Raw genomic sequence first — 26,976 nt, 5'->3', positions numbered from 1 at the left:
GTTCCTTGAGCTAATACTCGTAGGGTGTTTAGAACAGCGCTATAGCTCTTCGTGTGATCACCCGCGTGCTGGACTGGGTGTGTCATTGTGCGTGTGGCCACGTTTGTCTCGGTCTGTGTGTCCAAGGGTCCAGTGTGCCCCCCAGTCCCCCCCTTTCTGATGGGCTGGCCTCCTGGGGTGACCTCCCCCCCCCGCACTGCTTGGCCCCCCGCCGCCTCGCAGCTCCTGCACATGAAAAGTAACAAGTACCTGACTGTGAACAAGCGGCTGCCGGCCCTGCTGGAGAAGAACGCCATGCGGGTGACACTGGATGCCACGGGCAACGAGGGCTCCTGGCTCTTCATCCAGCCCTTCTGGAAGCTGCGGAGCAATGGGGACAATGTGAGGACGGGGCTGGGGGGAGGGGCCTGCTGGAAGGTGCAGGCCACAGCGCCAGGGGGGCTTCTCCAGGGTCTTTGGTGTGGGGGCTGCATGAGCTCATGCCTGTTTCTTAGGGGGCAGACTGGCCAGAGGGAAGCCTGGGGGCCCGGCCGTCCCCACCCTCACTCTGCTCCATCTATCCCCATAGGTGGTTGTGGGGGACAAGGTGATCCTGAACCCTGTCAACGCTGGGCAGCCTCTGCATGCCAGCAACTATGAGCTCAGCGACAATGCTGGCTGCAAGGAGGTGAGCGGGGCGCTGGGCTGAGATAGGCTGGGGTCTGGGGCCCCTCACGGGGGTGCTTGCACCTGGACAAATGTCTCCCGAGCAACAAAATACAAAGAAACTGTAAGGGACTAAACCTACCCGCACCCATGCACAGTCAGGGCAACGATGAACAATAAGATACAAAAACACCAAAAACCAACTGCCACTTCTGAGGTCCCAGGAGCAAAAGCCAGGTACTGCACGTGATCCCCGCACCACCAAGGGGGTGCCACCGAGGGGGCGGGCAGATCGCCTAAGCCACGCCTCCGACCTAACCCATGGATCCGCCTCTGACCTCAGCCCATTTAAGGGACCAGCTTGCCTGGCCTCAGGGAGCAAGCAAGGGCACCTGTTCCTTGTTTTCACTGCTCGTGCTGTAGCCTTGCCTGAATTTCTCATCTGGCCTCTTATCTATTCTCCTGATTAAAGAGGCCAAGAACCTGGGTCGATAACAGGGTGGTGGGCTGATATAGGCTGGGACCTAGGACCCTTTATGGGAGTGCTTGCCCTTGCACCTGGACAAACATCTCCCCAGGCAACAAAATACAAAGAAACTCTAAGAGACTAAAAGGAACTGCACGCGTGCACAGTTGGGGCAAGTTGTGAACAGTAAGGTACAAAAAGGCCAAAAAAACCAACTGCCATTTCTGAGGTGCTGGGAGCAAAAGCAGGGTACTGTGCATGATCCCTGCGCCGCTCACCACCAAGGGGGTGGGCAGGCCACCTAAGCCGCCCCCCTGGCCCCACCCATGAATCCGCCCCCCCCTATATAAGAAGAGTGAGCAGGGCCACCTGTGACTTGTTTTCCCTCCCTAGTGCTGAAGTAGGAGTCCTGCTAAAGCCTCGCCTGAATTTTTCATCTGGACTCTTATTAATTTCTGTTGATTAGAGTCCAAGGACCCTGGTTGGTAACAGAGCCAGCCCGCAGCGGATGGGTGTCCACGTACCCCCTCCCCGCAGGGTTGCTTCCTCCAGTCCTGTCTATAGCTGGAGGGGCTGGGTGGGCCTCCCTGCTCCCTGCTCCCTGCTCCGTGCTCCCTGCCTGTCTCCCAGTGTCTGCCCACATTCTCCACCCCACTGGGTGGCGGCCTCAGGGCAGCTGGGCTGGGGTCTGGGGGCCCTGGTTGGGAGAAGACACCTCCCTGTGCTCTAATGGGGGCTGGGCCGGCCTCCCTTCACCCACTTCGGGTCTTAAGCACCGGCCCACTCCCCAGCGGCTGGGGGCCTGCCGGGCCTCACGGGTCTCTGTGCGCTTCCGCAGGTCAACTCTGTGAACTGCAACACCAGCTGGAAGATCAACCTGTTTATGCAGTTCCGAGACCACCTGGAGGAGGTGTTGAAAGGGGTAAGGACTGGGAACTCCCCGGAAACAGCCCTGCCCCACCCCCACAGGCCCCCCTGCCTGCCTGCCCCCACCTTCCGAGCACCCAGCTCTGCTCCCTGTCTGGCCCTCCCCTCCATGCTGCCCCTTCTCTGCCTCTGCACCCCTATCCAGCCTCCCTCCACTCCCACAGGGCCCTACCCAGCGGCCCCAGCCGGTCCTCCCCTTCTCTTGTCTCTGGCCTCACAACCCCCCTGTCCATCCTTTCCCAGTCCCAGCTGCTCTCACTTTGCTGTCTTGCTAAGGGGGTGGCAGTGGACTGGGGGTCCCCATTCCCCCACCGTGGGGTGGGTCCAGATTCTTTGAGCACCCTGTGCCCTCCCCGACGCCTCTCCATGGTTCCAGGCCAGGCCCCCTGCCCTTTGCCCTGTGCCCTCTTGGGCAAGGATGCGAGGCTGTCGGGTCGGGGCCTGTAGGACATAAGGGGTTGGCAGGAGGGGCCGCCCTCTCGGAGGGCTAGGTGTGCACCCCACCCTTGGCTTGCTGGCTCAAGAAGGAGCTGCGCCAGCATCTGAGACAGGTGGGCTCCTCCCCCGGGAGGGTCCTTGTCCGCCCTGAGCCCACACCCTGCTGCCTGCAGGGAGACGTGGTGCGGCTGTTCCACGCGGAGCAGGAGAAGTTCCTGACGTGCGATGAGTACAAGGGCAAGCTGCAGGTGTTCCTGCGCACCACGCTGCGCCAGTCCGCCACCTCGGCCACCAGCTCCAATGCCCTCTGGGAGGTGGAGGTCAGATCCCTGCTTCCGGCGCCTGGGCCCCAGCCCTCCTCTGCAGCCCTGGGCTTCCCCCGCTCCTCCTCCCCCTCTAGGGTGGGAGGTCCACCCCAATCCGTCTCTCCTCTGAGCCCCTCTGCAGCCAAGGGGCCAGAGGGGGTCCCAGAGCCATCCACCCAGAGCTCTCCAGGCCTGCGGTGCCCCTCCCCCCCATGCCTCACCCTCCCCAGCCAGCCCCTCCTTCCCGCCTGACACCCCTGCACCCGCCAGGTGGTCCACCATGACCCCTGCCGTGGAGGAGCTGGCCACTGGAATGGCCTGTACCGCTTCAAACACCTGGCCACGGGCAACTACCTGGCTGCTGAGGTGAGTGGGGAGGCAGAGGGTATCCAGGGAGCTCTGGCCGTGCGTGCACGAGCATGTGTGCCTGGCACACGTCTGCACAGAGATACATGTGTCTGTGGACCCTGGCTTCTCTGCACTCATGCATCTACTTAACAAATATTGTCAAAGACGTGCATGACTATGAATAAGTCTCACAAATATGACTGTGTCTCCTACTATGTGCCAGGAGCTATTCTAGGCACGGAGGATACAGCAGTGAGCACGACTCCCAGCCCTTGTGGAACTTACATTCCACATCCATGTCTGTCCGTAATGCACAGGCTTGTGTATATTGGGGCATTCATGTGTGTGTGTCCGTGTCCATCTGTGGGTCTTTGGAGAGGGGCCGTGGAGGGCAGGGCCTGGGGCTCTTGTTGGTGCCTCCTCCATGTCAACAAGGAGTGGCATGAGTTTTGGGGCTGGAATGGGCACCCTTGGGAGGTTGGGGGGGTTCCTGACTGCCCCAACCCAGGGCCATATGTAGACTGTATTTTGGAGTGGGGGTCATGTGGATAGCCCCCCTATCTTGTATCTCTGAGCAGGAGAACCCCAGCTACAAGGGTGATGCCTCTGATCCCAAGGCAGCGGGAACGGTGAGGACCAAAGGAGGGTTCCAGGGCCGGGAAGAGTGACTGTGCACAGCTCTGGGGTGGGCGGGGGTGGGGCCGGGGAGGCCGCGAAACCCTGGGAGGTGGGCTGGAGGGAGACGGCCTCTCAGGTGGGATCCTGGGTGGTTTCAGGGGGCCTGAGAGGAGGGAGGGGCCCCTGCCTGAGTTGAGGTCCTCACCACAGGGTGCCCAGGGCCGCGCAGGTCGCCGGAACGCTGGGGAGAAGATCAAATACCGCCTGGTTGCTGTGCCCCACGGCAACGACATTGCTTCTCTTTTCGAGCTGGATCCCACCACGCTGCAGAAAACTGACTCCTTCGTGCCTCGGTAGGTAGGCGCCATGTGCCTGGACACCGGCGGGGGTGCCCAGGCTGGCACCTGGACTCCCTGCGCCCCCCACTCCTCTGTCCTTCTGAGGTCCTTTGGCCTCAGGACCTGCCATGAATTGCCCCTCTGGGGATGCAGCTCTGAGGTCTGTAGGCAGCTCACCACCACTGAATGCTTGCCATGTGCCTGGCCCTGGGCCCTGCACCCTGGGTGCCGCCTTGTGCTAGTTCTTTATCAAAATGCCTTTGCTCCAGTGTTCTTTAAATCCGGTTGGCCTGGGGCTCAGCCACAGGTGGCATGACAGCTTGTCCAGGGTGCATTGGGTGCGAAGGCTGGACCTCCTGACTTTTAAGACCCCCCGCAAACCCCGAGGTTCTAAAATGTAACATCAAGACACTTCCTGGGTGTCAGGCAGGCTTTAGCATTGGCTGGCTGGCTGATCTCAGGCAGCTGACTCTGTCACTTTGCTCCAGCTTCCTCACCTGTGAAGTGAGACTGTCAAGTTACCTGTCAGCAGGGCTGATGGGAGAATTAACTGAGTCACTGTAGGCCCACGATCCCTTATCGGAAACTCGGGGCCAGATGTATTTGGAGATTCAGATTATTTTTCATTTCTGAATGTTAATTGTATTTCATAATCAAAGACATGAGCATTTCCGCCGTGAAACACATGCGTGTTGACACTAAATGGGATAGTTTAAAAGTACTTTTATTATTGATTTATTTATTTTGTGGTACACGGGCCTCTCACTGCTGTGGCCTCTCCCGTCGCGGAGCACAGGCTCCGGAGGCGCAGGCTCAGCGGCCATGGCTCACGGGCCCAGCTGCTCCATGGCAGGTGGGATCTTCCCGGACCGGGGCACAAACCCGTGTCCCCTGCATCGGCAGGCGGACTCTCAACCACTGCGCCACCAGGGAAGCCCTAAATGGGATAGTTTAAATAGCCTCATTTGTCCCAATGAATTTGGGTCCTGAGCTTGTAATTAAGCCTGGGCTTTCAGAGCTTGGTTCTGGGGAGAGTGGGCAAGGCATGTGGGCCTGGGAAAGCGCAGCAGTTAGTACAGGGCCTGGGGGCCGTGTTGCTGGTCTCTCTGCTCTGGCTCAGGCTCCTCACCTGGGGGGGGGCCCGTGCCCCGGTCCCACGGCTGCTGGGTGTGGAGGCAGGTGGAAGATGGGAAGCCCCAGGGGTTAGAGCGGGCAGACTGCTGGGTCGCGCTCCGTGGCGCACTCCCCCTGCTGTGTCCACCTCCCTGCCTGCAGGAACTCCTATGTCCGGCTGCGGCACCTCTGCACCAACACGTGGATCCAGAGCACCAACGTGCCCATTGATGTCAAGGAGGAGCGGCCCATCCGGCTCATGGTGTGGGCCCACCGGGGCTAGGGGGTTGGGCTGGGGGCTGGGCTGGGGCCCAGGCTGGTCCCTGAGTGCCCTGCTGACCTCTGTCCCTGCAGCTGGGCACATGCCCCACCAAGGAGGATAAGGAGGCCTTCGCCATTGTGTCGGTTCCTGTGTCCGAGATCCGAGACCTGGACTTTGCCAACGACGCCAGCTCCATGCTGGCCAGTGCCGTGGAGAAACTCAGCGAGGGCTTCATCAGCCAGAATGACCGCAGGTGGGCCTCAGGGGCAGGGTTGCCGAGGTTTCCTGAGAGCCCTTGTCCTCCTGGGGCCTGTGTTTCACAAACAAAGGAGTCACAAAGCAGAATCTGGATAGGCTGGGTGGGGCAGGGTGACAGAGGTGGGGACTGGTCCCTGCGGGGCCCTGGCTGACCTTGGGCCCCAGCCTCACTGCTCACATACTCCAAGAACTAGCCTTGTGATGGAGCCATCATTACCCCTGTTTTACTGATGGTGGGATTGAGGCTCAGAGAGGTTAAGAGACTTGCCCAAGGTCACACAGCTAGGAAGTGGTGGATGGAAATGCAGAGCCCTTCACATCAAACACCCTGCCTGTGCCCTATTGGTTCTTTCCAGATCGGAGTATCCTGAGATTCTTTGTCTAGAGGGCACTTTGGATCCAGGGTGGGTGGGGTGAGGGGTGTGTTTGGAAAGCAGTTCGGGGTGAAGCTGGGAGAGAAATGGAAGGCAGATGATGGGCTCTGTGCTGTGACAGCAGGGCTGGCGTGTGCGGAAGAGCTGGTTGCCCCAGGGGGCATGTGACGGGGGTCCTGGGGGGTGCCCAAGGTCGGCACCTCACACTCGTCACCCCTGGTGTCCCTTCGTGAAGATTTGTTATCCAGCTGCTGGAGGACCTGGTGTTCTTCGTCAGCGACATCCCCAACAACGGGCAGAACGTGCTGGACATCATGGTTACCAAGCCCAACCGGGAGCGGCAGAAGCTGATGAGAGAGCAGAACATCCTCAAACAGGTGGCCGTGCACATGCATGGGGGGTGGGCGGGCCTCGGGGAAAGGCCAGTGACCAGGGAACAGGACACTTTTTTTTTTTTTTGGCTGCGTGGCATGTGGGATCTTAGTTCCCTGACCAGAGACTGAACCTGTGCCCCCAGCATTGGAAGCACGGAGTCCCAACTGCTGGACTGCCAGGGAAGTCCAGTCCTGCTTTTTTTTTTTTAATTTTGTGAACAGGACGTCTTGTGAACGTGAGCTTGCCTTTTCCCATCTCCAGCTGAGCTGCAGTCTCCCTGATGTTTCTCATCAATTCTTTTTAAAAATTTAAAAAAATATAATAATAATTTTTTTTTTTTTTTTTTGCCGTACACGGGCCTCTCACTGTTGTGGCCTCTCCCATTGCGGAGCACAGGCTCCGGACGCACAGGCTCAGCGGCCATGGCTCACGGGCCCAGCCGCTCCGCGGCATGTGGGATCCTCCCGGACCGGGGCACGAACCCGTGTCCCCTGCATCGGCAGGCGAACTCTCAACCACTGCGCTACCAGGGAAGCCCTATTATTATTATTTTTAAAAAATGGAGGTATGGTTGATCTTATCACCTCTTTAAAAAAAAACAAAAACACCCGCAATATTTATTGAGCTCTTACCGTGTACCAGGCACTGCCCTAAGTGCCCTACATGAATCGACTCATTTGATCCTCTCAACCTGGGGAGAGCTTATTTATTAATCATTATCCCCATTTTACCCGTGAGGAAACTGAGGCACGCAGAGGTTGGAGTAACTTGACCGAGAATCCATAGCTAGGAAGCAGCAGGGCCAGGATTTGCACTCAGATATCAGGCTGAGAACTTGAGCTTGTTTTTTTTCTTAATAAACTTATTTATTTTATTTATTTATCTTTGGCTGTGTTGGGTCTTTGTTACTGCGCATGGGCTTTGTCTAGTTGTGGCGAGCGGGGGCTTCTCTTCGCTGCGGTAAGCGGGCTTCTCATTGCAGTGGCTTCCCTTGCTGCGGAGCATGGGCTCTAGGCACGCGGGCTTCAGTAGTTGTGGCACGCGGCCTCAGTAGTTGTGGCACACGGGCTCAGTAGTTGTGGCTCGCAGGCTCTAGAACGCAGGCTTGGCGTTTGTGGTGCACGGGCTTAGCTGCTCTGCAGCACGTGGGATCTTTCCAGACCAGGGCTCGAACCCATGTCCCCTGCACTGGCGGGCATATTCTTAACCACTGCGCCACCAGGGAAGCCCAAACTTGTGCTTTTTAAAAAAAAATTTTTCTAAATTTTTATTATGAACATTTTCAAACGTTGAGAAAGTATTGAAAGAATAGTACACCGAACACTGCCTGAATTCACTTGTTACCACTTTGCCAGCCTGGCTTTATGTAACCCTACATCCCCACATCGATCCTTTTGGACAAGGCAGGCCTGTGTCTGGTCTCTTAAGCTCTGGCCACACGGGCCTGGCCTGCCTTTTCTCTTAGCCTCAGACCCCTGAGCTGCAGTGAGCCTCAGCTCTTCCCCCAGAGGCTGAGCCAGGCCCAAGATCTGAGTTGGGATTAGAATTCACGTTGGGGAGGCACAGGCTGAGGCCAGCGTTGGGATTCCAGCCAGGAGAGGGGAGTGAGTAAGGGGTGGGCGGGGGTCATGGTCTAGCTTAGAATCAGCTCAGGGTTAATGTCAGGGTGGCTTCCAGGCAGGGTCAGTTTGGGGCTTAGGATTCCTGGGACAATTAGGGGTGCAGGCAGATGTGGGGATCCCTCCTGACTCTCCCTGCTCCCCTAGATCTTTGGCATTCTGAAGACCCCGTTCCGTGACAAGGGGGGTGAGGGCCCCCTGGTGCGGCTGGAGGAGCTGTCGGACCAGAAGAACGCCCCCTACCAGCACATGTTCCGCCTGTGCTACCGTGTGCTGCGCCATTCCCAGGAGGACTACCGCAAGAACCAGGTGGGCTGCCCGCCGCCCTGGACTGCTGCCCCTTCACCTGTTGGCCGGCTCACTCCCTCCCTCACTCCTGCTCTCATTCACTCAGCACGTATTCATCAAGGCGTGCCTGTGGTGTGCCAAGCGCCGTCTCAGGCCCCAAGGATGAGGATGCTGCAGGGAACCAAACCAGATCGTAGGGCCATCCTCACAGCACACAACCTGGCTCCATCCTTAGAGGGACCTCGTGCTGGGTTTAATGCTCCACTGTGGCTGTCTTGAAATTCTTAATTTTTGAACAAGAGTCCTGCTATTTCTTTTTTTTTTTTAATATTACCTCTAGTTTATTTATTTATTTATTGAAATATAGTTGATTTACAATGTTGTATGAATTTCTACTGTACAGCAAAGTGATTCAGTTATACATATATATACATTCTTTCTTTAATAGTCTTTTCCATTATGGTTTCTCATAGGATTTTTTTTTAAATTAATTAATTAATTAATTAATTTTTGGCTGCATTAGGTCTTCGTTGCTGCACACAGGCTTTCTCTAGTTGCGGCAAGCGGAGGCTACTCTTCGTTGCAGTGCTCAGGCTTCTCATCGAGGTGGCTTCTCTTGTTGCGGAGCATGGGCTCTAGGCACGTGGGCTTCAGTAGTTGTGGCATGCGGGCTTAGTTGCTCCACGGCATGTGGGATCTTCCCGGACCAGGGCTCGAACCCGTGTCCCCTGCATTGGCAGGCGGGTTCTTAACCACTGTTCCACCAGGGCAGTCCTATCATAGGATATGGAATATAGTTCTCTGTGCTCTACAGTAGGACCTTGTTGTTTATGCATTCTATATATAAAAGCTTACATCTGCTAACCCCAACCTCCCACTCCGTCCCTCCCCCAACCCCCTCCCCCTTGGCAACCACCAGTCTGTTCTCTATGTCTGTGAGTCTTTCTGTTTCATGGATAAGTTCATTTGTGTCATATTTTAGATTCCACATATAAGTGATATCATACGATATTTGTCTTTCTCTTTCTGACTTACTTAATATGATAATCTCTAGTTGCACCCATGTTGCTGCAAACGGCATTATTTCGTTCTTTTTATGGCTGAGTAGTATTCCATTGCATATATATACGACATCTTCTTTATCCATTCATCTGTTGATGGACATTTAGGTTGTTTCCTTGTCTTGGCTATTGTAAATAGTGCTGCTGTGAACATAGCGGTGAGCATATCTTTTTGAATTATAGTTTTGTCTGGATATATGCCTAGGAGTGGGATTGCTGGATCATATGGTAATTCTGTTTTTAGTTTTCTGAGGAACCTCCATACTGTTCTCCACAGTGGCTGCACCAACTTACATTCCCACCAACAGTGTAGGAGGGTTCCCTTTTCTCCACACCCTCTCCAGCGTTTGTTATTTTTAGACTTTTTAATGATGGCCATTCTGACTGGTGTGAGGTGGTACCTCGTAGTTTTTTTTTTTTTGCGGTACGCGGGCCTCTCACTGTTGTGGCCTCTCCCGTTGCGGAGTACAGGCTCCCGACGCGCAGGCCCAGCAGCCATGGCTCACGGGCCCAGCCGCTCCGCGGCATGTGGGATCTTCCCGGACCGGGGCACAAACCCGTGTCCCCTGCATCGGCAGGCGGACTCTCAACCACTGCGCCACCAGGGAAGCCCGGTACCTCGTAGTTTTGATTTGCATTTCTCTAATAATTAGTGATGTTGAGCATCTTTTCATATGCCTATTGGCCATCTGTATTTCTTCTTTGGAGAAATGTCTATTTAGGTGTTCTGCCCATTTTTTGATTGGGTTGTTGGTTTTTTTTTTGTTGTTGGGTTGTATGAGCTGTTCATGTAGTTTGGAAATTAGGCCCTTGTCAGTCGCATCATTTGCAAATATTTTCTCCCATTCTGTAGGTTGTCTTTTCGTTTTGTTTATGGTTTCCTTTGCTGTGCAAAAGCTTTAAGTTTGATTAGGTCCCATTTGTTTATTTTTGTTTTTATTTCTTTTGCCTTGGGAGACTGACCTAAGAAAACATTGGTGCCATTTATGTCAGAGAATGTTTTGCCTGTGATCTCTTCCAGGAGTTTTATGGTGTCATGTCTTATATTTAAGTCTTTAAGCCATTTTGAGTTTATTTTTGTGTATGGTGAGAGGGTGTGTTCTAACTTTATTGGTTTATATGCACTGTCCAACTTTCCCAACACCACTTGCTGAAGAGACTTCTTTTTCCCATTGTACATTCTTGCCTCCTTTGTTGAAGAGTAATTGACTGTAGGTGTATGGGCTTATTTCTGGGAAGAGTCCTACTATTTCATTTTCACTGGGCCCCACCAATCATGTAGCTGGCCCTGCCAAGCAGACAGGGTCCCTCCCTCATGGGGATTTCACTCTGGTAGGGAGATGGATGGTGAGCTAAATAACTATATTACATAAAACTACCCTCTGCCCGGAGCTGGCATCCTCTTCTGGATCCCTTAGCTTCCTAGGGTCGGGGTCTCCTGCCGATCTCAGGTCCTTGTCTGGGTCCCTGGGAGCAGTGTTCTGGAGCAGAGCTGGGCTCCCTGTGACCCCCAGCCCGGCCGCCCCCCAGGAACACATTGCCAAGCAGTTCGGGATGATGCAGTCCCAGATTGGCTACGACATCCTGGCCGAAGACACCATCACGGCCCTGCTGCACAACAACCGCAAGCTCCTGGAGAAGCACATCACCAAGACGGAGGTGGAGACCTTCGTCAGCCTGGTGCGGAAGAACCGGGAACCCAGGTGGGCCCCCCTCCCCCACCATACCACCCCCCTCCCCCCCTCCCACTGCTGCCCGGGGAAGAAAGCTGCTGGTGCTGGCTGTTAAATATTGAAATCCTTCTGCACTTGTTGGTAAACTCCCACCTCTCTGAGGTCCTGGCCCCCCCAGCCCCTCCCTATGTCCCCTCCCATATTTGGCCCAACCTAGCAACAAGGGGGTTGACTCCTGGTAGAGCAGGAGACCCCCAGACCCTTCTCCAGTGGCCAAGTCAGTGCCTGCATTGGACCAGTTAAATATTTTGAATATCACTCCTTCCTTGTGTCTCCTTTCCTCTGACCCCGTGGACTCCCATGTAGCCCCAGGGTGATGACTATGGGTCATCCCTCCCCAGGCAGCCGGGAGTCCATATCCCTATCTACAAGCTTTGAGAAGGTTGCAGGAGCAGCAAACTCCAAGTGCCAGGGAGCTGGTGCTGCCAGCTGGGGAAGGAGGAGGGTGGGCTTTGTCCCCACTGGGGGGCCACCTCTGAGTCCCTCACCCCACCCCTGCTGTCACCACTCCAGGTTCCTGGACTACCTCTCTGACCTGTGTGTGTCCAACCACATCGCCATCCCCGTCACCCAGGAGCTCATCTGCAAGTGTGTGCTGGACCCCAAGAACAGTGACATTCTCATCCAGACCGAGTGAGCCGGCTGCGCTGTCTCCTACCCGCAGCTCACGTCCCCCCCAGGGCTCCACCCTGCCCGGACCCCCCGCTGCCTTAGAGCTGGGGCCCTGTCTGGGTTCACGCTAGAACCTGCAGGCTCTCTGCGGATACCCAGTACCTGCTGTGTGGCCAGCTCGGTGCCCGGCACTGTGTGGGGAAGGGGATGGGGGCACAGGAGAACCAGCCAAGGCCCCTGCCTTCCAGAAGCTCATGGTCTGTCTGGGGTCGCAAGCTGGAGGTGGGTCCCACAGGGGAGGCAGCCTGACTGGCCCTCAGCCCAGCTCTGGGAGGGGAGGTCTGTGTGGCCAGGGGTGCTCGGGGAGGGCTCTGGGCCCCGCTCCCTGTGATGGGTTCCGTCGCTCTGCAGGCTTCGGCCCGTGAAGGAGATGGCGCAGTCCCTTGAGTACCTGAGCATCGAGTACTCAGAGGAGGAAGTGTGGCTCATGTGGACCGACAAGAACAACGAGCACCATGAGAAGAGCATCAGGCAGCTGGCCCAGGAGGCACGGGCCGGCAACGCCCACGATGAGAACGTGCTCAGCTACTACAGGTGCCTCACGGTCCTCCCACGGGGCCTCACCAGGCCCTGCCCCGGGACGAGCCCCAGCAGCTTCGAGGGGGCTCCTGCCTCCGCCTTCACCAGGAAGGCTAAGTGACGGGTGACTGGGCGGCCCGAGGAGCACTGGGTGGCCTGAGGCCAGGCTCAGCACAGCGATGAGGCCTGAAGGAAACCCACACCTGTCTCCATACATACATATTTAAAAAATAAGAATACTAGATAACACTCATCACAGGCTCACTGTCTCCTGGGCACTGGTCAAAACACTCACCCAATCACTCATTTCAGCCTCACGACAACCCTGTGAAGTAGAGACTATCATTACTCGCATTATAAAGTTGGGGAGACAGGCACAGAGAGGTAAAGGAACTTGCCCAAGGTGACAGAGCCGTAAGCAGGGAGCCACGATCCAAACCCAGGCTTCCTGGCCATGGAGCCTGGGGTAGGTAATGCAGGGCTCCGAGGAGGAGGCAGAGGGCATGACTCGGTGGAGAACAAAGCTTCCTACAGCCTTCATTTCTGTAGCTCTTCCACCCTGGTCTTGCACCCTCCCCTCCTCTGCCTCCCAGTCTTGCCCTCAACCCCCTGCCCGAGCAGGGTTCCTCTTACCGAGCTCTCCTCCCTTCCCCCTCCCAGCCTTTCTCCATACCATCCCTCTTCCCATGAAGAGCTGTCCTGGCTGAGCCAGAAGCACCTTCCTCCTTAGCAAAGAGGGGAGGTTTGCTATTATTCCATCCCAGACTGTGTTTCTGTCCACTTGGCTTGCTCAGAATTGTGTCCTGTTACGGTGGCTGGTGCGTGGTTTAACCTAAGTCCCTTTGCCACTTTCTCAAGTCCTCAGCAGGCCCAGGCCTGTGCCAGCAGCCCTTGCGAGCCCACCTGCCATGTCCTCACTGTCCTCCCTGCCCCGCAGGTACCAGCTGAAGCTCTTTGCCCGCATGTGCCTGGACCGGCAGTACCTGGCCATCGATGAGATCTCTCAGCAGCTGGGCGTTGACCTGATCTTCCTGTGCATGGCGGACGAGATGTTGCCCTTTGACCTGCGTGCCTCCTTCTGCCACCTGATGCTGCACGTGCACGTGGACCGTGACCCCCAGGAACTGGTCACGCCCGTCAAGTTCGCCCGCCTCTGGACTGAGATCCCCACGGCTATCACCATCAAGGAGTGAGCTGGGTGGAGGTGGGTGGGCAGGGTTCGGCTGGAGGGGGAGGATCTCAGGGGACCCTCATGCCTCGCCGCCTCCACCCCCAGCTATGATTCCAACCTCAACGCCTCCCGAGATGACAAGAAGAACAAGTTTGCTAGCACCATGGAGTTCGTGGAGGACTACCTCAACAACGTGGTCAGCGAGGCCGTGCCCTTTGCCAATGAGGAGAAGAACAAGCTCACCTTTGAGGTGGGCTGGGGCTCAGCAGCACACTGGCTTGCCCCCTCCTGGGTCTTGGTCACTCCCCAGGGTAGGGTGTGGGGTATACGACCTCACTTCCCTCAGAGCCCCTGCCACTGCAGGGAGACCTCATAGACTGCTGGGAGGGAGGCTTCTCTCCTGATGCCCCGGAGAGGGCTGCTTCCCCCTCGTCCACTCACCACATCAGCCCAGGGCTGGGTCACGGGTCCCTGGCAGGAGCCACTCGCCACTTCTTGCGTTTCTGCCCTGTCCTCCCCACAGTTGCCTCCTCTGCAAGCCTCTCTTCCCTGGTAACCCTCTTGGGTCAGGCTGCCCTTGTCTGGGACCCTTGGTTCTGTGTCCATGCAGCCCTGACATCCTAGAGCCTTTCCCGAGGAATCTGTCCCTCATTATTCTCCCTGGGCTGGCCCCACCCCCACAAGACCACGCCCTTCGTGAGGCCCCACCCACCACACTTTGGCCCCACCCACACTCACCTCGGCCCCACCCCCTCTCCGCAGGTGGTCAGCCTGGCGCACAACCTCATCTACTTTGGCTTCTACAGCTTCAGCGAGCTGCTGCGGCTCACACGCACTCTGCTGGGCATCATCGACTGCGTGCAGGGCCCCCCGGCCATGCTGCAAGTCTATGAGGACCCAGGCGGTGAGGCTTTGCTCCGCCGGGCCATCCGCTACCCACCCTAGCGTTTCTCAGTCTCCTCTTACCTTTCCCATCGACCCTCCTGTGCATCCTGCCTCCTGGCTCTTCTGCCAGTGAGTGTCTTAGGTCCCAGTCTCCTCCAGCCTTGGCTGGACCAGAGAGGCCCCCTGCCCAGGCACTGTGGAGACCCTGGAGTCTGGGCGAGTTGCCTTCCTACATAGCCTGGTCTTGAGGGAGATAATGAGGCCCTGTGGGGGAGCACCCAGTCAGATGGGGGGACACACCCTGCTATCAAGAGGAAACAGCCCAGCTGTCAGGGACACCCACTGGTGATATAAACTCATCCAAACAAAAAGTGCACGGAGGCTGACCCCTGGCCTTTAGTGCTCTCCACACAGTGTCGCCTGAGTCCCCCGTGCTCTGTAGCAGCTCTCGTGATTTCCCACAAGAGAATTCTCACTGATCTCCCCACACAGTTCACCTTTGCCCTGGCCCTCCCTTCTTTTCCCAGCTTTGGCTGAAAACTCACCTCCCCCAGGAAGTCTTCCTGGGGTGGAGGAAGCCCTGCCCCTTCCTTAGGGTGGCTTTGCCCTGCAGCTGAGAGAGACAGAGTCAGGCCAGGTGCCCCTGCTGTGTGTCCTCTGTGACCCCCTCCTGCTCCCCACTCTGCAGGCAAGAATGTGCGGCGGTCCATCCAGGGAGTGGGGCACATTATGTCCACCATGGTGCTGAACCGCAAGCAGTCTGTCTTTGGCACCCCCAGCCTGCCTCCCGGTGCTGGTGCCCCTGAGCCGCTGGACAGAAGCAAGTTTGAGGAGAATGAGGACATTGTGGTGATGGAGACCAAACTGAAGATCCTGGAAATCTTGCAGGTGGCTGGGCCAGGAGCGTGGCGGGAGGTGTTAGGAACAGGGCAGGAGAACGGGGGGCAGGTATGGGGAGGTTGGTGAGGTGAACCCCCCTCAGATCATAGTATCTAGTGCTGGGAGGCTCCACAATGAGCCGTCTAGCCCAGTGGGTAGCCCAGTGGGTCTCAAAGTGTGGTCCTCCGACCAGCAGCATCAGCCTCACCTGGGAACTTAGAAATGCAGGTTCTTGGGCCCCACCTGGGACTTATGGATCAGAGACACTGGAGGTGGGGCCTGTTGTCTGTGCGGTAACAAGCCCTCCTAGTGGTCCTGGTGTGCGCTGTCCCCTCATTGTACAGACGAGGGAAGGGAAAGTGGGGAGGGGACTTTTCTGCAGTCACACAGGTTTTGAAGCAGAGCTAGAGATCTGAGGGCTTGTTTCCTGGTGGGGTGGACACAGTCATCCTTCTTCTGGGTGTCTTCTGGGTCTGAGGTGCCTCAGCAGCACTTGGGGAAGGGGCTTTATAGGGTCCTGAGAAGGGATAAGGACGCTTTGCTTTTGCTGTGCTTCCACCAGAGGATGGGAAGGGTAATGCAGTGATGTCCCTGGGGATCCAGTCTGGGCCGGGTCTGTTTAGGGGAGTCAGAAGAGGGGACTTCTAACTCATTCTGGGGGCTGGGGGCTTCCAGATCTGAGTCCTGGGTGTGGCCAGAGGCTCTGTGCCCCATGATGACAGAGGATAGAGGCCAGTCAAGGGTGTCTGCAAACCCTGTGTCCTCACCCCCAGCCCCACCTCTCCTGCTCCCCCATAGTGCTTGGTTCCCTCCTACTCCCAGGAACCCCAGGGTCTGTTTGGCAGAGCAGGATAGGAGGACAAGAATCGGCCTTTGGACCTGGGGAGCTGCCTTCCCATCCCTGTCAGCGTCCAGCCTGGGAAAGAGGGACTGAGTGGGCTGTGAGTGGGGGGTCTCTGCCTCATTCTGAGAGGAGGTACCATCCACCATCACTGAGGCAGGAGCTGGGGAGAGGGCGCCCTGGACCTCCCTGGGAAGAGGAGTTATTTTTATTGAAGTATAGTTGATTTACAACATTGTGTTAGATTTCTGCTGTATAGCAAGTGATTCAGTTACACATATATACACATTCTTTTTAAATATTCTTTTCAATTACGGTTTTTCACAGGGTACTGAATATAGTTCCCTGTGCTAAACAGTAGGACCTTGTTGTTTATCCATCCTGTATATAATAGTTTATGTCTGCTCATCCCAAACTCCCAATCCTTCCCTCCCGAACACCCCCGTTTCCCTTGGCAACCACAAGTCTGTTCTCTGTGTCTGTGAGTGTGCTTCTGTTTTGTAGGTAGGTTTATTTGTATTGTATTTTAGATTCCACGTATAAGTAATATTGTATGGTATTTGTCTTCCTCTGTTTGACTTAACTTCACTTAGTATGATAATCTCCTGGTCCATCCATGTTGCTGCAAATGGCATTATTTCGTTCTTTTTAATGGCTGGCTTATATTCCATCGTGTATATGTACCACATCTTCATTATCCATTCCTCTGTCAATGGCCATTTAGGTTGTTTCCATGTCTTGGCTGTTGTGAATAGTACTGCTATGAACATAGGGGTGCAGGTATCTTTTTGAATTATATTTTTGTCCAGATAATATGCCAGGAGTGGGATTGCTGGATCATACGGCAGCTCCATTTTTAGTTTTCTGAGGAACCGCCATACTGTTCTCCACGGTGGCTGCCCCAGCGCCTCCCCTGGGAGAGGAGTCTTGATGTTGTTGTTTGTGTTGTCCCATAGGGTCCTGAACAGCCATGCTGAGCCTCCTGAGTGCTGGAACGCATTCGGGGTGGCCCCTCACTCTTCCTAGAGCGAGATTGGCCTCCTGACCTCAGACCGGTCCTCACCCCATCCTCTCCTCCTTCTCCAGTTCATCCTCAACGTCCGCCTGGATTACCGCATCTCATACCTGCTGTCCGTCTTCAAGAAGGAGTTTGTGGAGGTGTTTCCCATGCAGGACAACGGGGCTGATGGCACAGCCCCGGCCTTTGACTCCGCCAGTGAGCCCCCACCCCTCCCTTCACCCTGACTTCATGCCAAGGCTGTGTGACTCGCCCAGGTGTACACAGCAGTGGGCTGCGGCCTGGGGTCACTTCGGGCCAGCTCCCCAGCCCTGCCCCTGTTTCCCAGTCTGCAAGGGCCTTTCCTCTCCATTGTCTCATTTAATTGCCCCAATGAGGGCACGGGGCAGGGGTCATCCCCTCCATTTCCTAAATGGGGAAACTGAGGCCCACAGGGGGGCAGGGACTTGCCCAAGGCCACAGTTGGTCAGAGGCTGAGCCGGACCAGCACCCCCAGCCCAGAACTCTGCTCGCCCCAGCAGGGCAGGGTGGCTGCTCTGGTCCCTGTCCTGGTTGGTTCCACCTCTGCCACCAGAAGAGGCAGGCAGAGGGGCTGCCAACCAGCCAGTGTGGGGAGGGGGTGGTTTGGGCGTCTCCCTGCCCCCTCTCCCCAGTGCTCCTCATCTTTCCTGGACATGGACCAGCCACTTGCCTTCATCTGCGCCCTCTTGCTCCCCACAGCTGCCAACATGAACCTGGACCGCATCGGGGAGCAGGCGGAGGCCATGTTTGGAGTGGGGTGAGGCCAGGGTTGAGGCTGGGGGTTGTGGATGGGGTTGGGTGGGTGATGCCGACACAGGCTTGAGACCCCTCCCCCCTCGGTTAATCCTCCTGCAGACCCTTACCAGGCTCTGGGGCGGGGTGCCCCGGCTTTCCGCTCTGACCCTCCCTTACCTGCCCAGGCCCAGTGATATCGGGACCCCTTGGGCCCCACTGTCATCCTGGTCCTCCCCCTGCCTCCCCTCAGGGCAGTTGTGCCTTTGTGTGTCAGGACTTGGGCCAGGTAGCTGGAGGGATGTCCCTGTGTCCCACAGCAGGGAGGGTAGCCTGCTCTTCAGAGGGCTGGAGCAGGGCGGGGAGGGTCACCCCAGGAGCTGGGGGCTCTTAACTATTTCTGTGCCATGCCTTTGGCATCTGGTGAAGGCTTTGGCTCCCTTCTCAGCATGGCGTTTTTATTTTTTATTATTTTTTATTTTTGGCTGCGCCGTGCAGGATCCTAATTTTCCGACCAGGGATTGAATCCGGGCCCACGGCAGTGAAAGTGCCGAGTCCTAACCACTGGACTACCAGGGAATTCCCAGAATGGCGTTTTTAAATTCATAAAATAGTGCACACAAAATTATAAAGGAAACCAATGGCACTGAGATGCAGTTATCAAAATACTGGAGAAAAAAAAATTGAAGTGACAGTTATATATGTGTGCCTCTCTATTAGCACATTAAATAACAATCTGTGCCCGGGGTGTAATTAGTACCACTACTTTGAAGTCGTGATGACTGTAAACAATATTTTGCAATTTCTATAGCAACTCTTAGGTGATGGGAAAACATCTGTGATTTTTTTATTGGTGACAAAGTCACAGGTACCTCTAATTTTTTCTCACTGAAGGAAACTACATTTTGGTGAGAAGTTGGTGAAAAGAAAGATGGAGGTTCCCCCCACCTCTGTTCCCAGCCCCAGCCTCTAGCCACGAATCCCTTGGGGGTGTCTGTGGGTCCCCTGTGAAGAGTCCTTGCCTCAGCTGCTTAATCGAGGGGTGTTGTGTGGGACCTCAGGGGACACAGGGATCCCTGGGGTGCTTAGGTTGGCAGCTGTTTGCAAAGTGAGGAGGAAATATCAATATTTTTAGCCAGCGTGACATGAGGCACCACGGCTACCTAATGGGTGGCAGGGAGCCTGCTTGACCCCTGGGCCCCAGGAAGGCGCCGGCCATGCCCGCCATCACCCTCGCCCCCCCACACACAGGAGGACGAGCAGCATGCTGGAGGTGGACGACGAGGGTGGCCGCATGCTCCTGCGCGTGCTCATCCACCTCACCATGCATGACTACGCGCCCCTGGTCTCGGGGGCCCTGCAGCTGCTCTTCAAGCACTTCAGCCAGCGCCAGGAGGCCATGCACACCTTCGAGCAGGTGCTGGCTCCCCTGCCAGAGCGCCTGGCCCTTGGGGAGCGGGAGGAAGGCCCGAGGGGGCTTCTTGGGAGCCAGCAGGCACCGAGCAGGTGGGCCACAGACTGGACGCTAGGGGGGGATGCCAGGACGGAGCAGCTCACAGCCCAGGGGCAGCTCGAGATGCCTCCCTGGGGTGTTTGGCCTTGCTGAGCTCCTTAAAGGGGGAGCTACGTCTTGGCCACCTCAATCTCCTCTCAGCTTGGCTCCAGGCCTGTTGTGTCTTATGAGGTGGACAGCACTTTACAGATTGCACACTCTATCACGTGCACCTTTGCTAATAAGTGCTTTGCATCATGCCTAGTGCGCACTCAGCCTTCACCAAGGGGACTGGCTTTGTCACTGTGATGTCATGTGGTCTCGACCGCTCCCTGTGAGAGGGGAGTGGTATTTAATGAGTGAGCGCCGTGCACCAGGCACTGAGCACTGGGCTTGCATTCATGGAATTCTCCAAGCAGCCCCGACAGTGTGGTTTCTACTCTCATTCCTGTTTTACAGGTGGGAGAAATTGAGGCCCAGGGGGCTTTAGCTTTCTTCCCTTACCCACTGACCCAGAGCGGGTAAGGTGGGATCGGAGTCAGGGTTCAGTTCCCAGCATTCAGTGATGTCAGTATGCCTTGCCCTGCCCTATTCAGGTTTTGCGTGAACAACTGACAGGCCACAGCAGCACGTGACACGAGTCCGTGAATAACTGAAGCCAGATGATGATGCAGCTCATGACCGGGGGTGCAGGGAAGCCTGTGGCCATCAGGGAAGGCTTCCTGGAAGCAGTGGACTTAGAACAGAGCCATAAACTCTGAGTAGGATCTGGCTGGGTGGAGAGGAGCAGTTGTAGAGTGGAGATGCCAGGAGCAGAGAGGCCGGGATAGCGCAGCGCCGGGAGTCTCTATGAGGCAGTGGACCTGGGGATGCTCTCTCACCAGGCACGCCTGTCCTTGACCTTCAGGTGCAGCTGCTGATCTCAGCCCAGGACGTGGAGAACTACAAGGTGATCAAGTCGGAGCTGGACCGGCTGCGGACCATGGTGGAGAAGTCGGAGCTGTGGGTGGACAAGAAGGGCAGCGGCAAGGGCGAGGAGGTGGAGGCAGGCGCCGCCAAAGACAAGAAGGAGGTGCGCGGGGTGCGGGAGGGGGGCAGGGCCCCCGCGAGGGCTGGGCCCGGCTGACCCCGCTCCCTGTGCCCCCAGCGGCCCGCGGACGAGGAGGGCTTTCTGCACCTGCCTGGGGAGAAGAGCAGTGAGAACTACCAGATCGTCAAGGGCGTGAGTGGCCGGGTCCTCGGGCGTGGGTCTGCGGGCCGGCCTCTTCCGCCTCCGCTCCCCGCCGCCTTGGAAGATATCCTCCAGCTTTCCTTGAGTGTTGAAAATGACTCTGCCAAGGTCCAGATGGAATTATTTTAAAGCTGGAGGAACTTAATGAAATTCCATTTCACAGTCATGTTGTTCTGTTGGCTTTGATGGGTGGAATCGGGCTGTTAGTTCTTTCCTGCCTTGCTGCAGAGATCTGATTCAGCGGCCGTGGCCTCCTTCCCTCTTCCTGTCCCCGGTGTGAGCTGGGGCTCGGCTGTGGTTGGCTGAGGGGTGGGTCGGGCAGAGGGGAAGCTTGAGGAAGTGGGAAGGGGCCCTGGGCTCACCCTCCCCCCACCCCAGATCCTGGAACGGCTGAACAAGATGTGTGGCGTCGGGGAGCAGATGAGGAAGAAACAGCAGCGGCTGCTCAAGAACATGGACGCCCACAAGGTCATGCTGGACCTGCTGCAGATCCCCTATGACAAGGTGACACCCGACTTCGGACCTCTGACTCCCCAGGGCAGCTTCACCCTGAGCCCTGACCCAACCCAAACCACACACCAACCCCTGATGCTGACCTAACCCGGCCTCACCCTGACCTTTTACCTTGGCCTGCCCCACATACCTTGACCCCTGAATCCAATCTTAGTGTCATCTTGACCTTTGACCTTCCACCCCTCATCCTGATCCACTTTGACCTTGAATTGGCTCCAGTCTCACCCTGATTCTTGACTCTGACCCCAGCTTCTGTTTCCCTCTCTGGTCTAATCCTCATACTCTCAGCATCATTTTAACCTTTGACCCTCAACTTCCTTACCCTGACCTATGTTAACCCTAATCTGACTCCAGTCTCTCCTTGGCCCATGACTTGGATTCTATACCCTAGCCTCACCCTGACCTCTTACCCTGACTGTCCCCAAGCCCACCCTGGCCCGTAACTCCAGACATAGCCTCATCTCAACCATGGACCCCTCCCCTTGACTGATCTTGATATTTCTCCAGCTTCACCCCACTCTTGACTCTGACACCCCCTCAGTGTTCACCTGACCCTGACCCGTTAGCTTTGCTCCCTGACTCCGGCCTCATCCCAGCCTCTGACCCTCAGTCCCTCACACGTTTCCATATCCTGACCCACCTTGAACCTGGCCACCTTGGGGTCCCAATCTTGAGCCCTGACCCACCCCCACACCCATCTGCGCTCTGGCCCCAGACCCAGCCTGGCCTTCACACTGTGGCGGCCCCGGCACCCTCTCCCCTCCTGTTTGCGTCCAGGGCGATGCCAAGATGATGGAGATCCTGCGCTACACACACCAGTTCCTGCAGAAGTTCTGCGCTGGGAACACCGGCAACCAGGCCCTGCTGCACAAGCACCTGCACCTCTTCCTCACGCCAGGGGTGAGGGCACGGGGCCCGGGACTCCAGGGCAGGGCTGGGCTGCGCGATCCCCCTCTCTGACGGACGCCCTGCCCGCCTGCAGCTGCTGGAGGCGGAGACCATGCAGCACATCTTCCTGAACAACTATCAGCTGTGCTCTGAGATCGGCGAGCCCGTGTTGCAGCACTTCGTGCACCTGCTGGCCACCCACGGGCGCCACGTGCAGTATCTGGACTTCCTGCACACCGTCATCAAGGCCGAGGGCAAGTACGTCAAGAAGTGCCAGGACATGATCATGACAGAGGTGAGAGCGGCCGAGGGGTGCTCGGGGAGCTCGGGCAGCGGGCAGGCAGGACCCAGACTTGGAGAAGTCAGACAGTGGGTCATAGAGGGGCCCTGGGGTGCTGGGCTGTGGAGGGGACTTGGGGGAGAACTGAGGACACAGAGGCTGGTCTAGCAGAACTTGGGCTGCGGCCTAACAGGACTCAAGCAAGGCCCAGGAGAAATTAGGCGCCTTGTAGAACTCAGATAACGGGCCTGAGAGAACTCAAACACTCATTCCTTCATTTATCATTTATTGTCATTTATTTACAAATCATGAGGCACCTGCTATGTGCCAAGGACCATGTATCCCTGGGGGAAATCAGTCAAATGAAAGCTCCGAGGGCAGTGTGCCCAGGGGGACAGGGATCACAGCTTTTGTGCTCATGGCTAGGGCCCCAGGGTCTGGCCCATAGTAGGTACTCAGTAAACAAGTGGAGGGGTGAAGGGCTGAATCTAAATCTGGAACAGACATGCTCTCTGCTCTGGAGCATCTCAGAGTGGGAAGGAGCAGGGAGAGAAAAGAGCAAACACTCAAGTGAGACGAGGGACTTATCAATGAGACGTCGTGTCTGGACGTGCTGTGCAGTGTCAATTATTAATTGCTATTATTATATTACCGTGACTAACCTAATCGTCGACACCAGAGGGATGCAGTATATGCTCCTCGAGGGTTTAAATTACAGCTATGGGAGCATAGGGTAGAGAGAGGGTAAGCCGGGAGAGGGTGGGATTACAAAGGACTTCCTGGAGGAGGCGCCTGTGAGACAAGCCCAAGTGGGATTTCTTTCCTTAGAGGAGGGGGGACTTCCTGAGTCTGGGGTTCGGTGTCCTAGCTAACAGCAGAGGGCCTGAGACATCAGCCTGGGGCCCCAAGGGCCAGGGAACCCCAGAAACTCAAGCAGGGGAGGGTTTTCCTGAGTGTCGGGTGAGGGCTGGAGTCAGAGTCCCAGAGTCCCAGTCTCTCCCTGGGAAGCACAGGAGAGGGCTGGGGCCCCGAGCCTGCTGGACTGAGGGGGTCTGATGTGCCCCCTTCCCACCCACAGCTGACCAACGCAGGTGACGATGTGGTCGTGTTCTACAACGACAAGGCCTCGCTGGCCCACCTGCTGGACATGATGAAGACTGCCCGGGATGGCGTGGAGGACCATAGCCCCCTCATGTACCACATTTCCCTGGTGGACCTGCTGGCCGCCTGCGCCGAGGGCAAGAACGTCTACACCGAGATCAAGTGCACGTCCCTGCTGCCCCTGGAGGATGTGGTGTCTGTGGTGACGCACGAGGACTGCATCACCGAGGTGGGGCCTGTGTGCACATGGGGATCCCGGGGGGCTGGGAGAGGGTGTGGGGGTGGGGAGCCAGCCCCTCAGCCCTGCTGGGTGGGGCAGGGGGAGGGAGGGAGGGAAAGTGGGGGAAGTGGACAGGGCTTGGGAGGTGGGGAGGTGGTGGGGACTCGGGCAGAGGAGCAAAGGGAGGGTCGGGAGGAATCAGGGAAGCGCAGAGAGGGAGACCCGGCTCGTGCCCTGACCTCCCGGCCCCGCCTGCCCAGGTGAAAATGGCCTACGTGAACTTTGTGAACCACTGCTACGTGGACACAGAGGTGGAGATGAAGGAGATCTATACCAGCAACCACATCTGGACGCTTTTTGAGAACTTCACCCTGGACATGGCTCGGGTCCGTGCCTGTCGGGGTGTGGGCTGGCAGGCAGACCATGGCGGGGGGTGCAGCGGCCTTCCAGGGGGTGGGAGTGGAGGGGCCCCCAGGCATCAGTCTCTCCTACCCCAGGTCTGCAGTAAGCGTGAGAAGCGCCTGTCTGACCCCACCCTGGAGAAGTATGTGCTGACCGTCGTGCTGGACACAATCAACGCCTTCTTCAGCTCCCCGTTCTCTGAGAATAGCACCTCCCTGCAGGTGAGCTCCAGCTGCTGGCGGCTTCTATGTGGGCGGGGGGGGGGGGGCGGGAGTCAGAATACATATATTCATATTTGCTTGTAGCTTATAAAGATACAGCAGAAGAATATAAACGTGTATTAGTTATCAATGCTGTGTAGCAAATTATCCCCAAATATAGCAGTTTAAAACCACAAACGTTTATTATCTCACGGTTTCCGTGGGTTGGGAATTACAGGGGAAATTACCATAGAACAGGAATTCCTAAATTCACTTGGTATGATGGGTCCCAGGGTGGCCGGGGACACCTGGCAGCCCTTATGCACTGAAGACAGAGTGTGGCAATTACTGCAGTGGATGGCAGAGCCGAAGCAGGAGAATCTGATGCACAGAATCATCAGTGTTGGCTAGTTGGTCGTGGTGTCCCCAGAACTGAAAGAGGTAGACAGTCTTCTTAAAGCCTTTCTTATCTGTAGAGGCAGAAGAGCTCTAGGCTGTGAACAGGTGTTGGACTTGAATCCCTGAGAGTCACAGCCCCTGAATCCCCAAATTCCCAGACTCGAGCCAGGTCACAGCTCAGAGCCCCTTGAAAGGAAGAGACCCAGGTTCCCTTGAGGAAGGACCCTGCTACACCACCTAATTCATAAAGAAACACTGGAAGGCCACACAAGTAACCAATCAAAGGGCTGCCTATAGGTAGAGGGACTGAGGGTGGAGCGGGGATAGTGCTTCTGAGCGAAAAAACACTGGGTCCCACCCTCCCAGCCAGGATGGGCTTGTTTTGACACATAGGTGTTTGGACCCTGGGACCCCTTTGGGACTCCGGTGATGTGTATCAGCTTTCCCCACCTCTCATTAGCCACAGGGTAGAGCGTGGGAGAATGGGGGTGGCGGGGTCAAGACTTCTTTTTTTTTTTAAAGATTTTATTTATTTATTATTTTATTTTTTGGCTGTGTTCGGTCTTAGTTGTGGCACTCGGGATCTTCTTTGAGGCGTGTGGGATTTTTCGTGGTGGCGCGCGGGCTTCTCTCTAGTTGAGGGTGCAGGTTTTCCCTTCTCTAGTTGTGGCGCGCAGGTTCCAGAGCACGTGGGCCCTGTAGTTTGTGGCACGCAGTCTCTCTAGTTGAGGCACACGAGCTCAGTAGTTGTGGCGCGCGGGCTTAGTTGCCCTGAAGCACGTGGGATCTTAGTTCCCTGACCAGGGATCGAACCTGAGTCCCCTGCATTGTAAGGCAGATTCTTTACCACTGGACCACCAGGGAAGTCCCAAGACTTCTACGCCGGCCTCACTGTTGTGGCCTCTCCCGTTGTGGAGCACAGACTCCGGAGGCGCAGGCTCAGCGGCCATGGCTCACGGGTCCAGCCGCTCCGTGGCATGTGGGATCTTCCTGGACCGGGGCACGAACCCGTGTCCCCTGCATCGGCAGGCGGACTCTCAACCACTGCACCACCAGGGAAGCCCCCAAGACTTCTTGAAGTATTCTTTCTTATAACCTTTCGGTTTTTGAACCATGTAAATATATCCCCTTTCCACAATATTAATTTATTTGAAATTCTTTTAAAGGAAGAAAAGGGTCAGCAATAGGGTTATAAGCCCCAGGCTTGGACCTCGGGGAGTTCTCACAGGGCTGCCATGTATAGTTGCACAGGTTGTGCACTGCTGAGAGGAAAGGGGGTGCCTTTTTCCAACCGGCACAAAAGCCCATGGTAGCTGTTGGAGGCCTTATCCCTCTGCCCACGCCCAGACTCAGTAGGCTCTGGTCACCGGCCTGGGGCCGCCCAGGGTGGAGCGTGGGCCGGGCTGTGGCAGCAGGCACGTTGCCTCTTGCAGACACACCAGACGATCGTGGTGCAGCTGCTGCAGTCCACCACACGGCTGCTTGAGTGTCCGTGGCTGCAGCAGCAGCACAAGGGTTCCGTGGAGGCCTGCATCCGGACCCTCGCCATGGTGGGTGAGTGTGCCGGGGCGCTGGCCAGCCCCTCCCCTCCCCTTCTCTCTCCTCCCCTCCCCTTCTCTCTCCTCCCTCGGGATGCCCGCCCTCACAGTAAACACCTTATCCCGAAGCTCGCCCATCAGCTGCTCCTAGGTGGTGCTCAGTAAGTCCTTCTTGGTGTCTCACTGGCGTCTTGGCAATTGAGAAAAGGCTGTTTTCTCCTCTGAGGCAGTTTCCCGGAGGAGAGTGCTGGGTGACCTCCCCCGAGCAGAGTTTCTTGGGCTTACAAATGGTCTCAGGCAGGAGGAAGGCAGTAGATTGTTAGGGAGAGTTAGGGAAGGGGAGAGGGGAGGCGGGAGAGTGGAGGGGGGAGGGGTCAGAGTGGAGCCAGGGTGGAAACGAAGAGGCAAAAGTTCCCTCTTTTTACCCTAAAAAGGGAAGAGGGCACCTCATTTCAAGTGGGGGCCAGGGTGGGGGCCCCTGCACCCCAGGCCCTGTCCCCCAGTGCGACAGACGCTGAGCCTGGCCCCTCTGGCTGAGCCCTCACCCCCCACCAGCGCCCCGTCCCCTCTCCCCTCAGCCAAGGGCCGGGCCATCTTGCTGCCCATGGACCTGGATGCCCACATCAGCTCGCTGCTCAGCAGTGGTGCCAGCTGTGCAGCTGCCGCCCAGCGGAACGTCTCCAACTACAAGACGGCCCCGCGGGCCTTCCCCCGTGTCACACCCACCCCCAACCAGTGGGACTACAAGAACATCATCGAGAAGCTGCAGGTGGGCGTGGGGCTGGGGAGTGTCCCTCCCTGTGCTG

The 26,976-nt window shown here is 56.8% G+C and overlaps 1 protein-coding gene across 1 annotated transcript in view; it reads left to right on the top strand.

The window, feature by feature from the left end:
- The window catches only part of ITPR3 (inositol 1,4,5-trisphosphate receptor type 3), a 67,403-nt gene that overhangs the window by 27,312 nt on the left and 13,115 nt on the right, over positions 1-26,976 (top strand). Inside the window, exons 5-35 of the mRNA XM_060111519.1 lie at positions 223-381; positions 569-667; positions 1,950-2,033; positions 2,650-2,796; positions 3,052-3,147; positions 3,708-3,758; positions 3,958-4,100; positions 5,361-5,460; positions 5,553-5,713; positions 6,328-6,469; positions 8,234-8,395; positions 10,966-11,138; positions 11,682-11,801; positions 12,192-12,374; positions 13,297-13,548; positions 13,636-13,780; positions 14,293-14,434; positions 15,104-15,303; positions 17,222-17,351; positions 17,874-17,931; positions 19,158-19,323; positions 20,306-20,470; positions 20,546-20,620; positions 21,008-21,133; positions 21,920-22,042; positions 22,125-22,325; positions 23,389-23,640; positions 23,892-24,017; positions 24,129-24,254; positions 26,066-26,186; positions 26,749-26,939. Of these exons, the coding sequence (XP_059967502.1) occupies positions 223-381; positions 569-667; positions 1,950-2,033; positions 2,650-2,796; positions 3,052-3,147; positions 3,708-3,758; positions 3,958-4,100; positions 5,361-5,460; positions 5,553-5,713; positions 6,328-6,469; positions 8,234-8,395; positions 10,966-11,138; positions 11,682-11,801; positions 12,192-12,374; positions 13,297-13,548; positions 13,636-13,780; positions 14,293-14,434; positions 15,104-15,303; positions 17,222-17,351; positions 17,874-17,931; positions 19,158-19,323; positions 20,306-20,470; positions 20,546-20,620; positions 21,008-21,133; positions 21,920-22,042; positions 22,125-22,325; positions 23,389-23,640; positions 23,892-24,017; positions 24,129-24,254; positions 26,066-26,186; positions 26,749-26,939 (4,419 nt within the window). The remainder of the gene's footprint in view (positions 1-222; positions 382-568; positions 668-1,949; positions 2,034-2,649; positions 2,797-3,051; positions 3,148-3,707; positions 3,759-3,957; positions 4,101-5,360; positions 5,461-5,552; positions 5,714-6,327; positions 6,470-8,233; positions 8,396-10,965; positions 11,139-11,681; positions 11,802-12,191; positions 12,375-13,296; positions 13,549-13,635; positions 13,781-14,292; positions 14,435-15,103; positions 15,304-17,221; positions 17,352-17,873; positions 17,932-19,157; positions 19,324-20,305; positions 20,471-20,545; positions 20,621-21,007; positions 21,134-21,919; positions 22,043-22,124; positions 22,326-23,388; positions 23,641-23,891; positions 24,018-24,128; positions 24,255-26,065; positions 26,187-26,748; positions 26,940-26,976) is intronic.

The sequence above is a fragment of the Mesoplodon densirostris genome, chromosome 10 (genome assembly GCF_025265405.1).
Source record: "Mesoplodon densirostris isolate mMesDen1 chromosome 10, mMesDen1 primary haplotype, whole genome shotgun sequence".
Lineage (NCBI taxonomy): Eukaryota > Metazoa > Chordata > Mammalia > Artiodactyla > Ziphiidae > Mesoplodon > Mesoplodon densirostris.
The sequence above is the reverse complement of the archived record's forward strand: the minus strand, read 5'-3'. Positions and strand labels throughout refer to the sequence as shown.